Source organism: Capsicum annuum, chromosome 2, assembly GCF_002878395.1.
Source record: "Capsicum annuum cultivar UCD-10X-F1 chromosome 2, UCD10Xv1.1, whole genome shotgun sequence".
Classification (NCBI taxonomy): domain Eukaryota; kingdom Viridiplantae; phylum Streptophyta; class Magnoliopsida; order Solanales; family Solanaceae; genus Capsicum; species Capsicum annuum.
Window position 1 is genome coordinate 106,079,998 of NC_061112.1, and position 13,605 is coordinate 106,093,602.

At 34.5% G+C, this 13,605-nt stretch overlaps 1 protein-coding gene across 1 annotated transcript; it reads left to right on the forward strand.

Moving 5' to 3' along the window:
- Positions 1 to 763: 763 nt before the first annotated feature.
- On the forward strand, positions 764 to 6,846 carry LOC107858901 (receptor-like protein EIX2). The gene is made up of 2 exons (XM_016703705.2): positions 764 to 1,046; positions 4,115 to 6,846. Exons 1-2 carry the CDS (start codon positions 764 to 766, stop codon positions 6,844 to 6,846), a joined length of 3,015 nt encoding a protein of 1,004 aa, XP_016559191.2.
- Positions 6,847 to 13,605: the final 6,759 nt, after the last annotated feature.

Sequence of the window (13,605 nt, forward strand, 5' to 3'; positions counted from 1 at the left end):
TGCTCCTTCCATTTCTATTTATTTATCACATTTTTTTAGTCTATCTTAAAAAAAAAAAAAGAAGAGAAAATATACTTTTGTATTTAAAAATAATTTAACTTTAAACATCTCATGTTAGCATTATTGAGATAGGGGGTGGGGATGTAGGGGTATGGGGTGGTGGGATGGGGCTAAGGGAGAATGTACGAACTAAATAGTAAAAATTACCTATATAACGACATGTTTACTGCTATTTACCTAAAATTCCAACCATTTTCTAAATTTCAAAAAATCTCACCTATTAGCCTTTGATAATACATATAACTAATGTGAAATACATTTTACAGATACATTTAACAATTAAACTAAATTGCATAATTTAAAGAATGTGACAACTAAACTAGTAATTAACCCAACTAATAATGGTAAAAACTCAATAAAATCCTACGAAAAAAGGTAATTTGTTTGTTATTTCACCTTTTTAAATAAAATCTCTTCCACAATTAGTTTCCAGATAGAAACTATTCATATGACTTTTTTTTTTGTTTTCTTGATTTTGTTAGAAGCAATTGCAATGAATATTTCAGTGTTATTACGTCATTTCGGCGTTTGGATTAACGATATAAAGTACGAGGGCTATAAGAGTGATGGAATCGTTGTTAGTGAACGTATGATAAATTGATTTTGGCCATTGATATAGAACTAAAAATTGATGAAAGCAGAAAAAATTGAGGCTCGTTAAATAGTTGATGGTAATGCGACACCGTTGTTGATTCGTAATGAGATGGGTGTAAAGCTTTATATTGAAATTATGAAAAGTGAGCCTGATTTTGGGATGTATCCATTTATCATCACTACAGTAGATAAATCTGATAGTGAGATGTTATTTGATGGGAAAGCTGGTGCAGTAATGTGTTTGGATAATCTGTGTGAAGATGTTGTGGAATTAATTAGTTATAATTCTAATTGTTCTGCTCTATTGCCATTGTTCGATATGAAGGGGAACAAAATCATTACAGATTGCAAAAATAGTGAATTTAAGGTTGGACAAATCTACAAGGATAAGTGTACTCTTATTTCGGTTATGGTATGGTATATCATTGAGCATTCCTTCAATTTCTAGGTGAAAAGATTTGACAGAAAAGATTTGTATCTTGTTTAACGTTTCAAAAGTAGTTATTTGTCTCTTATTTATTCAATTATGCATTTAACATAAAATTGATTGTTGTTTTATGTAATTCTATTTTTGTTATTTTTAGTAGGTCGAGATACATATTTGGTCTAACTAGATACATTTTTTCTTCATCTTGTATCTCTGGTTTGGGTTGTGTATATATATGTATCTCTTGATGTTTTAGTTTTAGTGATATAAGCATACCAAAGATACATATTAGTAGTGTTAAAGATATATATTATTCACGATAGTACATATATGTATCTCTAGTTAATTTTTTCTGTACGATAAAATACATCTTAATTTTTTTAACATATTGTCGCTGAAGATACATATAACTAACATGAGATACATCTTACAGATACATTTAGTAATTAAACTAATTTGCATAATTTAAGGGTTGTAACGGCTAAAGTTCCTTTAATTTAGCAATTAACCTAACTAACAATAGTAAAAACTGAATAAAATCTCACGAAAATAGGTAATTTGTTTGTTATTCCACATTTTTAAACAAAATTTCTTTCATATTTTGTTTCCAGTTATAAACGATTCCTACGACCTTTTTATTGTTTTTTCTTGATTTTGTTTGAAGTAATTGCAATGAATATTTCAGTGTTGTTACATCATTCTGGCATTTGGATTAACGATGTAACATATGAGGGCTAAATAATTGAATTAAAAAAAAAAGCAAGATATCTCTCATACACTATATGTATCTTTACGCTTACTAACATGTATCTTTAGTATGTTGATTCCACGAAAACTTAAAAATACAAGATACATATAAAACTTAAACAAATAACAATAGATACAGGATATTGAAAAATGTATCATGTATGTGTAAATATGTATCTAAGTCCGAAATTACCTAGATCTGAAATAACAAGAGATACATAAATCCACAATAACACAAAATCAGATATACAAAAAGCTTAAAATGTATCTGTTGTTTTACATAATATGTATCTTTGGTATAAATATTTGAATCAAAATAAAAAATAGTGTGAGATACATACGAAACAACCTCGCACACAATATATATATCTTTAAGCTCACTAAATGTATCTTTGATATGCCTATTTTACTAAAACTTAAAAAATAAGATATACATATAACAATAAAAACAGAGAACAAGAGATACAAGAAATTACTCTGAAGGTCTCCATAGATCTTGAATTTTTATTTTGAGATAATAATGCACATTTTTTTTCTCCAGTAACTTGATGATTAGAGAGTATTTCCAAGGTGAGTGTAGTTGGATTGTTTCTTCCTCGGAAAGATGAATGACTTTAAATTAGTTGATCACTGTATCATCTTCTGGCGTGGGTTCCAATTGATTTTTTGCTTCGCTCAGCAAAATATTATTGAAAAAATCCATTTTGATTTCAGAATTTTTTTCGTTGAGTCGAAGTTTGTCTTTGAAGCTAACTTTTGACGCAAGTGAGACATCCATTTCTGTATCATTTTCGTCGCTATTTGGCGGTTTGGGAGGGATGGATTGAGAATTTTGGTATGGATCTATCGGATCCAGTGGTATGAAAGTGGTTTTGGTTGGAGTATTCTATAGAGAAGGCAGATGATTTTACTTTCTAGAGCGATGAATGCTAGGTAAAGTTGATAATAAGATATTGAATATGATTTTAGGAGAAAATTTTACCTTAATTCAAAAGTTTGAATTGGAGCAAAAAAAGGAATTGAAACTGCAGCAGAAAAGAAGGCGTTGAAAAAGGAGGAAACCGTTACTTAATTTGATAAAGTTATAACATGTAAAAGGGAGTTTTTAACATGTATCTCAACTTTTAACTACACAAGGTAAAACTAGTAAATGTTGGGATATTTATAACTAATATTTTTTCAATGAAGGGACTTTTAATAGTTTTGTAACTTAAATTATTCTTTTATAAAAAATTTCTAACTAAATACACCATATAAGTTTAGAAATCTCCATTCCTTTCTTAAAACAATGTGTTGAGTTAGGGGTGTGCAATAGTCGGTTCAGTTCGATTTTACATATTATTGGTTCGATTTATCGGTTTTTGATTTTTAAATATGCTAAACCAATAACCAAACCAATAAGATATTTTTTATCGGTTTTCGATTTATCGATTTTTAGTCTTTATCTGTTCATTTTTCGATTTAATCGATAAGAAAATACTCATAAAATAAAAATAGTAGTAACTAACATGAAAAACAATCGAATCTTAGTTGCAAACACAAATCCTACATAATGTGTTTTAATTTACAAGAATCTTCAAGTTTGAACTAAATGTTGTTAGGAGAAATTAAGAGTTTCTATAATTGAAATAATAAGTTTGTTAATTTGTAGAGATTAAAGAGAAATTAAGAGAAATATATAATAGGTCATATATCTATATATATATTCTTATTGGATTATTGGTTTATCCAATAACCCAATAAGAAAAAACCAAACCGAATCAATGACCCAATAATTTTTTTTTTATAAAACCATTAAAAATTCGTTAACCCAATAATAATAAAATAATAATATTTTTATCGATTCAATTTATCGGTCGGTTTGATTTTTCCGCACCACCCTATACACTGCACGGCCACGTAAATTCGAACAAAATACCACATTATATCTTTTCAGTTTTCTGCATACGTCTTTTAACTCGTGTCTTTTAGTGTAAGTCTTTAACATTTTCTCCCATATAAAGATCTCAACACAGCACAGCCTTTAGCGTGTATCGGTCAAACTTTAAAACGCCAAAAAGAAATGCATGCACATAAGCAACAACTTGCACTTCCACGTCTAAAAAACAACTACCATCACGTTTAAAGTTACAATTCAGCAGCTACCACGAATTTGTTACTCAAAATTTATGTATATATCATGTTGAGAAACTTGGATATCTTTCTAAGACACATTCTTTTATTAGAATTTCACAGAAATGAGAGGGTTGTACTACTTAGTACTTGTCCTGTTTTTCTCTTTGACAGTTACTTTAAAGTTGAGTTCTTGTAGTGGAATTTGCAAAGAAAATGAGAAAAAAGCTTTGCTAAGGTTAAAGAAAGAAGCAAATGATCCAACAAATGTACTATCTTCTTGGATTGATAAAGAAGATTGCTGTGACTGGGAAGGAGTTTTGTGCCATAATGTAACTGGTTCTGTCGTTGAGCTAACCATCAATGGCTGGGATTGGACAGAACTTAAAGGCCTAAATATTGATAATTTCCAATGGTTATCAAGTCTTGAGAATCTTGATAGTTTGGACATGTCAGGTGTGGATTTGAGTGAAGCTACAAACTGGACTGAGGTGATTAATATTCTCCCTTCTTTGGTGAATCTTCGTTTTTCGAATTGTAGTCTTCATTCAATACCTCCTTTGTTTGATCATAACAATTCAGTTCTTGAAAATCTTGATCTTTCTTTGAATAACTTTAGTTCTCCAATTCCTGGGTGGGTTTTCAGTTTTAGTAATCTTGTTTCTCTTGATTTCACTGGTAGTAACTTCACTGGTTCATTTCCTAAGGGTCCTTTTCACTTGACTTCTTTCACAACATTTAAAGCTTCAAGCAACTCCTTTAGTTCTGCTTTGCCTCAATGGTTATTTGATCTTAGTAATCTTGAATATCTTGATTTGAGTTATTGTGGTCTTGAGGGTCCAATACCAAGTGGAAATGGAAACTTGACCAAGCTCACTTATCTTAGTCTTGCTTCCAATAATCTGAACTCCACTATCCCGAATTGGCTCTACGGATGCAAGAATCTTGAAACGCTTAACTTGAAGAAAAACAGTCTTGAGGGAACAGTTTCAGATTCGATTTCAAATTTGACATCTCTAACTAGTATCGACATGTCTGAAAATTATCTTTCTGGAAAGTTACCGAGTGTAATTGGAAAGTTGTGGAAACTAGAAGATCTTGATCTCTCAGAAAATCGATTTGAAGGAGAAGTATCTGAGATCTTCAATACTATGAATGATTGTCCTCCAATAGGCTCAGGAAATTGTTCTTCTTTGAGAACTTTAAGACTAAATGACAACAAGCTAATTGGAAATCTTCCAAAGAGTTTTGGGTACCTTTCAAATCTACAATTCTGTTACATACTGAATAATAGGTTGGAAGGGGTGTTAACAGAAGAACATTTCACCAACCTGACAAATTTGAAGTTTTTCTCTGCATCTAAGAGTAATTTGACTTTGAGAGTGAGTTCAGATTGGATTCCACCATTCCAAGCTCTTGACATTGTAATTGGCGGTTGGAGCTTAGGCCCCGAGTTTCCTTTGTGGATCCAATCTCAACAATCAATTGTGACTTTGGACATATCAAATGCTGGAATAGTAGGTGAAGTTCCCACTTGGTTCTGGAACTTATCGTCTCAAATTCGTTTCCTCAATATGTCTCACAACCAGCTCATAGGTGAAATTCCCACTTTCTCAATCTCTGATAGCAACATGGGAAGTGGAGGTCCTTGGTTGATCTACTTGAGTTCCAACAATTTTAGTGGTTCACTCCCTCATATTCCAACCATGGTAACGGAGTTGGACCTTTCAGATAACTCCTTCTCGGAAGGTTTAACAAACTTCTTGTGTGATAAAAGGAATGAAACTTACATGTTAGAGATTCTGCACCTTGGTGGAAATCTTTTCTCTGAAGGAATTCCCGATTGTTGGATGAATTGGCCAGAGTTGAGAGTTGTCAACTTGGGAGAAAATAAGCTTACCGGAGGAATCCCAAGATCCATTGGAGCTTTAAGCAATTTGAAATCTTTGGACTTGAAAAGAAACAAGCTTTCTGGTCCATTGCCTTCATCCTTGAACAACTGCACAAGATTGTGGAAAATAGACTTGAATGAGAATGAGTTAGATGGAAATTTACCACCTTGGCTAGGTACAAGGCTTTCAAAGCTGATAGTCCTGAGTCTTCGGTCCAATAAATTCGAAGGTGAACTAGCACCAGAACTTTGCCAGCTCAATGATCTTCAGATCTTGGATCTTGCCAACAACAATTTGTTTGGAGCTATACCGCGGTGCGTTAACAATTACACTGCCATGGTGAATGGAAGGAAGGAAATTAGAGATGGAGAAGACGAGATGGATTATTCTTATTATGTTGGAGTTTTCAGGGAGAGTGCAAGAGTAGCAACTAAGGGCAACACGTACCAGTATGATACCATTTTGTCATTGTTTACAAGCATGGATCTTTCCAACAACTATCTCTCTGGAAACATTCCTATGAGTCTTACAAGTCTTGTGGGATTGAGATCATTAAATTTCTCCAACAATCATCTGACTGGTAGTATTCCGAGGGGCATTGACAAGATGAAGGTACTAGAATCACTTGATATCTCGAATAATCAACTCTCTGGTGAAATACCACAAAACATTTTGAGTTTGTACTCTTTGAGCTACTTGAATGTGTCTCACAACAACTTATCAGGGCGGATTCCTCTGAGCACTCAACTTCAAAGCTTTAGCCCTTCTAGTTTTACTGGAAATAAACTTTGCGGGCTTCCACTCGAGGAGAAATGCAGTAAAAATCCTGAGGTTGAAAATGAAGAAGATGACACAAATGGAGATGATAATGAAGTGGAATGGTTCTATGTTTCTATGGCAATAGGATTCATTGTGGCTTTTTGGGGTGTAAGTGCTCCATTGCTTTTCATAAGACCATGGCGACATGCCTATTTTAGTTTCTTAGATAGAAAATGGAAATCATGGCACACGTAATCTGTAAAGATGTGAGATTGAGGAGATTTCTCTTCATGTACATGAGCTATAAAATTTGTTTATAGCTCATGTACTATTGGATAAGGAGAAAACTCTCAATAAGCTGCTCCTTAAGAGAATGTGTCTTGAGTAAAATTTTTTGACTAGTTGAAGGAGTCATCTATGTATACTAAAAATTTTTTGTATCTTTTCTTTGTTATCCACATGGAGCATGTTTTTTTTTATAAAAAATTATGACATCAACAAACAATTATATTTTAACTTACTCACTTTGTGCGGGGGAATACACTAGTTCATCCCAAACTAGAAAGCTTACGCTTTAATTGGACACAACATCAATATTACCAGTGCAATGTAGAGAAAGAAAGCAAAAAATTCTCATAAAATTCTCCTCTTAATAAAGCCAACCAAATATTCCTAATTTTGTTCCTTTTGTATAGAGAGGATAGGACATAAAATAACAAAAACAGAATGAGTAAAAATAATCTCATGGTACATGCAGATACATTGCAACACATCCCAAAAATAATCTCAGTTTTATAACATAAGATATCTGGGGCACTATACTAAATTTTCAGTTCTGCTTCTCGTCGAATGCCTGTGAAGATTTGAGGCTAAGCAGCTTAAGTCAAGAACATATTCAAGATTATGCTCTTCATGAAAAAAAAATAAACATTCAAGATTATGCTATGCAGAAAGAGAATCGATGAAATCATGAGAAGAAGATAGATGAAGGATCTGAATTTAAAGAATGAGTTTTACACCATTTCTATTTTCTAGTTGGATCTCAACGAATGCAAAAATATTTACAGAACCAATCTAAGGGAGAATATTCATGGAGGGGTAGGGGAAGGAGTATATGAGTCTATATTTATCTCCTAATATCAACCTCGATGCCTAGAATATTGTTACATCCCCAACGGATCTATAGACCTTAATTTTGATCCTATGTATATTGTCAGTGCTCGTAAACAATTTTCAGCACCGAGGTAACTTCATAGCGGTAATTCTTGGTTAGCTTTTTCCTGGACTAGGCAGTAATACCTTTCAAATACTTAGCTTTCCTAAAACTACATTCTTGATAACATTACTCGTAAAGTAAAGGAGGAAGAAAAGGAACAATACCACGGCAAATTCTCACTGCAAGAGGCATGAAGAGGGACTATTCTGAGGCAGCATTAGAGTAGCTATCAAAAATCTACAGCCAGTCAGGCAACATAGTGATTACAATATCCTTCTATTGTTGTACTATTCCCACCTTTTTCTTGACAATTAGAAACAAAATAACAATTGAAGTGTCCGGTTTAGATTTACGATGCAATGCTCTCTCTATTCCAAAAAAAAAGAAAGAGGACTTTATATTAGACATCTCAAAGTAATTTCTACTTTCAAAGTAATCGTTGCACCTGTTGAAGTTTTATGCACAAGGCAATGATCTCATATATGTAAAAACTACCAGATAGCGAAGTTCGTTAAGGAACTGCAGTGTGAGCAGTTCTCCGATGCCAAGTACAGCATCTGTGTATTGACCACGGTTGACTGATGATCGAACCCAGAAAATGGAAACAAATTAAGTATATGGTACAAAATGGCGGTGAAACAACAAGACAAGAACAAGGCAAAATGATCATAAGGTATAGCACCTCTTGCAGACTGTCCTGAAACCCAAAAGAACTTTGAGCAACTGCAGGCCTAAAATACACGAGTCCCTACAAGAGAGTAGAATGATAATCTTATATCATGTGTAAATGGAACAGCAACAATTGGCAGTACATATTATTTTAGTTGAGGGTTGTTCGCTGAAGATTATTTAGTTGAAGGTTACCCATCCATACGTGGGAAAAAAGTTTCTCTTACAATAGGATGGCTTTTGAATCTGGTTTTGTTTTAGTTCTGGAAAATAAATTTGGAAAAAGTTGTGTTTGGATTATCAATTTTGAGAATAGATATTTTGCAAGACATTTGGATTAGAATGTACTTAAAAACTAGAAAAATAAAAGGTATTCCATGAATTTCAGTATACTGCAACTCGAAACCTAAAACACTTACCAAGACCAACCTGAACAAAGATGCGGTCTTCTCTAAAACATCAGACGGACAAAACCAACTTCAGCAAAGCTACAAGAAATGATACTGACACACAGTAGATAACTTGTCACATAATGTACAGATAGTACCAGTCCATGCAATCTAGGTTGAGAGAAATAAGGGTCATCTTCAATTGAAGCAAGTGTATTCAATTGTCCCTTGAAAGAACAAAGACAACCAAATTAGTTTGAGACAAGATCAGAAATCATAGGACAAATCAGTGCAACGAGTTATTAAATTAATCACCAGCCCCAGCATGTTTAGTTGGTTGGCATAGCCTTGGGTATTTGTATTCAACTGTCCCTGCATCAAAAGGAAAAAACATGCTGGGTAGTTCAGTCATCCTGAATTCAGACGCTACATACACAGCTCACCGATACACAAATTGTAAGTAGCATTACATACCGCTGCCATAGTAGCCGTCAGGAATTGGAATTCTGGAATTTATATTGCCCTAACATGTATCATAGAATTTGGATCACAAAACTAATGATTATTCAAATACTCCTATGTTATATGGAATGCATGAGATAATTCAGCCAATATTTTTGCCTTAGGTGCAAGCATGTTTATATAAAGATATGATACATAATAAACATATGTTTTATCCCCACAACAGATATTTCTTCTGTTCCGTATATAACTGAAATGTAAGAACAAATTAAATCAGCACCCACTAACTTGCACAATAGAAAGAAGATCAATAACTTTACCACCTTCTCTTTTCTTGTTATGTTCTCTCCGTTACTCTTGCTTGGGTTGTTACTATCTGTGAATACTTCAAGGTCATTAAGACCTTGATTTGGGAAAGAACAAGGTTCTGATTCACTTAAATTTGGATCCTTCACAGTCTCACGCCTTCCCAGAAAACTTTCCAGCACACTATCTACGATGCTAAAACTCTCTTGAGATAGTGACCCTTCATCACCTAGTTCAAAGGCCTTTTGACATAGATCATTGTAGCGTTGAACCCTGGAATCAAACAAAGTTACTTGTCTCATTCCATATGACGATGAATTCTAGATTTTCTTCAAAATCATGGACTCTATACGTGGCAGTTTCACCATCATCACTTCCTTTTTGGGGGGACAAGGAACGACTCCCAAAACCTCAACTTGGAATTTCTTGAATATTGTATGAGTGTATAAAGTTGCCATATGAGTCTATATGTATCTCCCTCAAAAGGGGAGGGAGATTTCAGTCCCGTCTGTTTATGCCTCGTCTCAAAATCAGCGTTTGCCTCTCCTTGACGCTTCTCTTGCAGCAGTTTTTCGTACTGGTAAAGAAACTCCTTTAATATCGTCTTGCATAATATGCACTTATCTAGAAGAGAGCTAACGCTTTCTGCTCTCGGCATCGTAGACATTACTGCCAAGAAGATATTATTCATGTATGTTGGTGCCCACCTAAGCCGATCTTCGTACAATGATTTAATCCACAATTCATTCCTCATAATAAATCTATCAACCACCTTCCACCACCTCTTTTTAAATAATTCATTGGTTGCTGACCTCAAAATACATTTATTGATTTGGAAACTTTCATGCTGCCTTATGACACGTCCAAGCTTCTCCTGGATATTACTGAGAGCACTTGCCACAAACAAAAAGCAATGGCGTGAATCTGGTAAAACCTCCGCCATAACTTCTTCCAAGGTTTTGTCTTGATGGGTTAGAATTACTTTAGGAACTTGTCCACCCAATGCCCTCAGTCATGCTCGCATCAACCAAATAATTGACGACTTACTCTCATCTGCAATCAGCCCACACCCCAGCAATATGGACTGAAAATGATGATAATTTAGTGTCAAAAAGAACTACGTCGCTGAAGTTACCATAGTCAAGCCTACTTTTAGCATCAACCCAAAAGACATTTTTTAAGCGTTGCTCGTAATTCAAATCCATTGCATAGAAGAAATTTGGACTTTCGTCTTGCATGTAAAGAAAATGCTCAAGAATACTTGTGCATCTCCCTCATCTAAGGCTGTGCCACCACTCTTTTGCTTCTCAACTTTCTTCACAACACCAGAATGCCTAGCCACCTAGACATTCTCACATAAGTCTTTTTCGTTCTCCCACGGCTAGCATCAAATGCATCTGAACCGTTCTTAATTACCCAGATCAATATAATGTTCCTGTGACCTGGAAGGTAGCTGGTCCAATCCGGAAATGTTTCATGGCTATGCTCTTTGACAAAAGTAGAAATAACCGTTGAGGTAAAGTGTTCCCGGCAAAAGGTCCTGGCAAACACTCTTCGAATTAAGCAGTGGCAGTAGCTCCATCTGTACCGTAGAGTTCCCAGCCTCTTGCATATTCAGCCCTTACATGTGTATGGCGCTCACAGTCTTCTTTCTCCTTGTGATGATCATCTGATGGAGGTAAAGTGTGTTCCCCTAATCCAAGTACTCAACCTTGTGCCTGGAATATATATAACAGAAAGAGTAATTTACGTTTTCATTTCGAGAAATTTCAGTAAACATTATTATTTGTTTGTCAAAGCACAAGCACAGAATTCCTTTCGACATAACATGTTGCATAATCCGTACAGAATTCCTTTGCAGTGTCTAAAATTACGTACACCCGCGGAAACTATTCAGAGAGTTATGGCACGCCAATGTGGTCATCTTAAGTTTTAACATCAAAGTACTTTGTCCAACTGATTACATATCTCTAGTAGTATGTACATTTTCCAACTAAGTACATATCATACAAGTTTTAACATCATAGTACATATCTCTAGTACTCAAAAACTTTACCAAAACACTCTATGAATACTGTGAATATAACTCTTTAACTTTTAATATCACATTTATTCGAAAAATATTTTCACCTCAGCAACTAAACAGCACAAAGAATAACATTATTTCCAAAATAAAAATGACTTCATCATACCAAAAAGGAAAGAGAGGAAGTAGGGTATTTACAGTGAGAGTAGAGAATTGTGATGTATGTCCTCCTTCCAGTACTCCTAAACTTATGGAGTTTAGGCCCAAAGTCACATATTTCAATTTGAGCGAAGAATTTGGTTGGGGTGTTTCATTTTTGAAAAAATTACATCACAACACTAATAATATATCATATCTACAAAATATTTCATATCTGTGATTTAATTATATCCAATCCCATATTTTGCATGTATTCGAAAAGTAATGTATCCACGGAAAGTTGAGAGTAAGATGATGTATCATGAGTTAACTTATGTATCCTAAATTAATTATTGTCATGATACATGACAACCAGCCTACTATGTCATGACCCAAACTAATGGACCGTGCGGGCACCTACGCTATTCTAAGTAGCTAGGAGAACCTTATTACCCAACTAAAAATATGTGGAAGATTTCTGTTCTTAAGGAAATATAAAGTAAATTAAATACTAATAAATAAACTTTTTCAAAAACTTCTTACAAATGTCCTTCACTATTCCCAGACTTGGCCAGACATGTACAAGAACTACCTATTACAATATAGACAGTCAATAAAATAAATAATACAAGGACTGTAACATCTTCTAGGAAGAAAGTGCAGAAGTTAGCGCTGAATATCGTCATCCATCTCGTAACTGCAAACTAACCTGCATTCAGTCTACACCTCAACAAGGAATGTGGAAGAGTAGAGTTAGTATAACCATACGTACTGGTAGGCATCATCGACCGACTGTGTTAGTTCACATAATCATAAAATAACATTAACGAAAATAAATCATGACATCTTGAATGGAATATAATTCAACCAAGGCTGTAATAACATCATTACTTTACCTATATAAGTTACATCATCCAATTACTCTTTGAACTCCATCAGTATTATATTCACTACTAACATACTCGAGCCACATTAATTCACACAATCAACCACAATCCAACGCTAATACTTCACTATTCCTCTTTATTCACCTTATCTTTTTTATTACTCATATTCACAGGGACAAACCCATAATCATAGACAATCCACACTAAACTCTCGGGCTAACGACCAAATGCTCTCTTATAATGTTAAAGAATGATAACTAGTCATTCTGGTAAGCTACGATTAAAACACGTATAAATGAAGCAAGTCAACTAACATATAAGTAAGTACAAAGTTTCACTTCTTCAAATACATATCACACAATCAAATACCCAACGAATCAACAATACAATAATAACAGATCAAACAGTGCTCATAAACAAGCCACATAATCATCAAGAGTATCAACCATACTGTAAATATTCACCGACTCAACACAAATATGCACACACATGCTGTGGGACTTATTTTTGCCCAAATAGTCATGACTTGCAGGGAACAATCTATGTTCATGTACTGTACCGGTATGGTACCCGATCCATCATATACATATCTGTATCGGCGTGGTACACGATTCATCATATACATATCCGTACTGGCGTGGTACCCGATCCAACATACATATATCTGTACCGGCGTGGTACCCGATCCAACATATACATATCCATACCGGCGTGATACCCGATTCATCATATACATATCCGTATCAGCGTGGTACCCGATCCAACATACACATATCCATACCGGCGTGGTACCTGATCCAACACATACATATCTGTACCGGCGTGGTACCTGATCCATCATATACATATCCGTACCGGTGTGGTAACCGAGCCAACATACACATATCCGTACCAGCGTGGTACCCAATCCAATATATACAT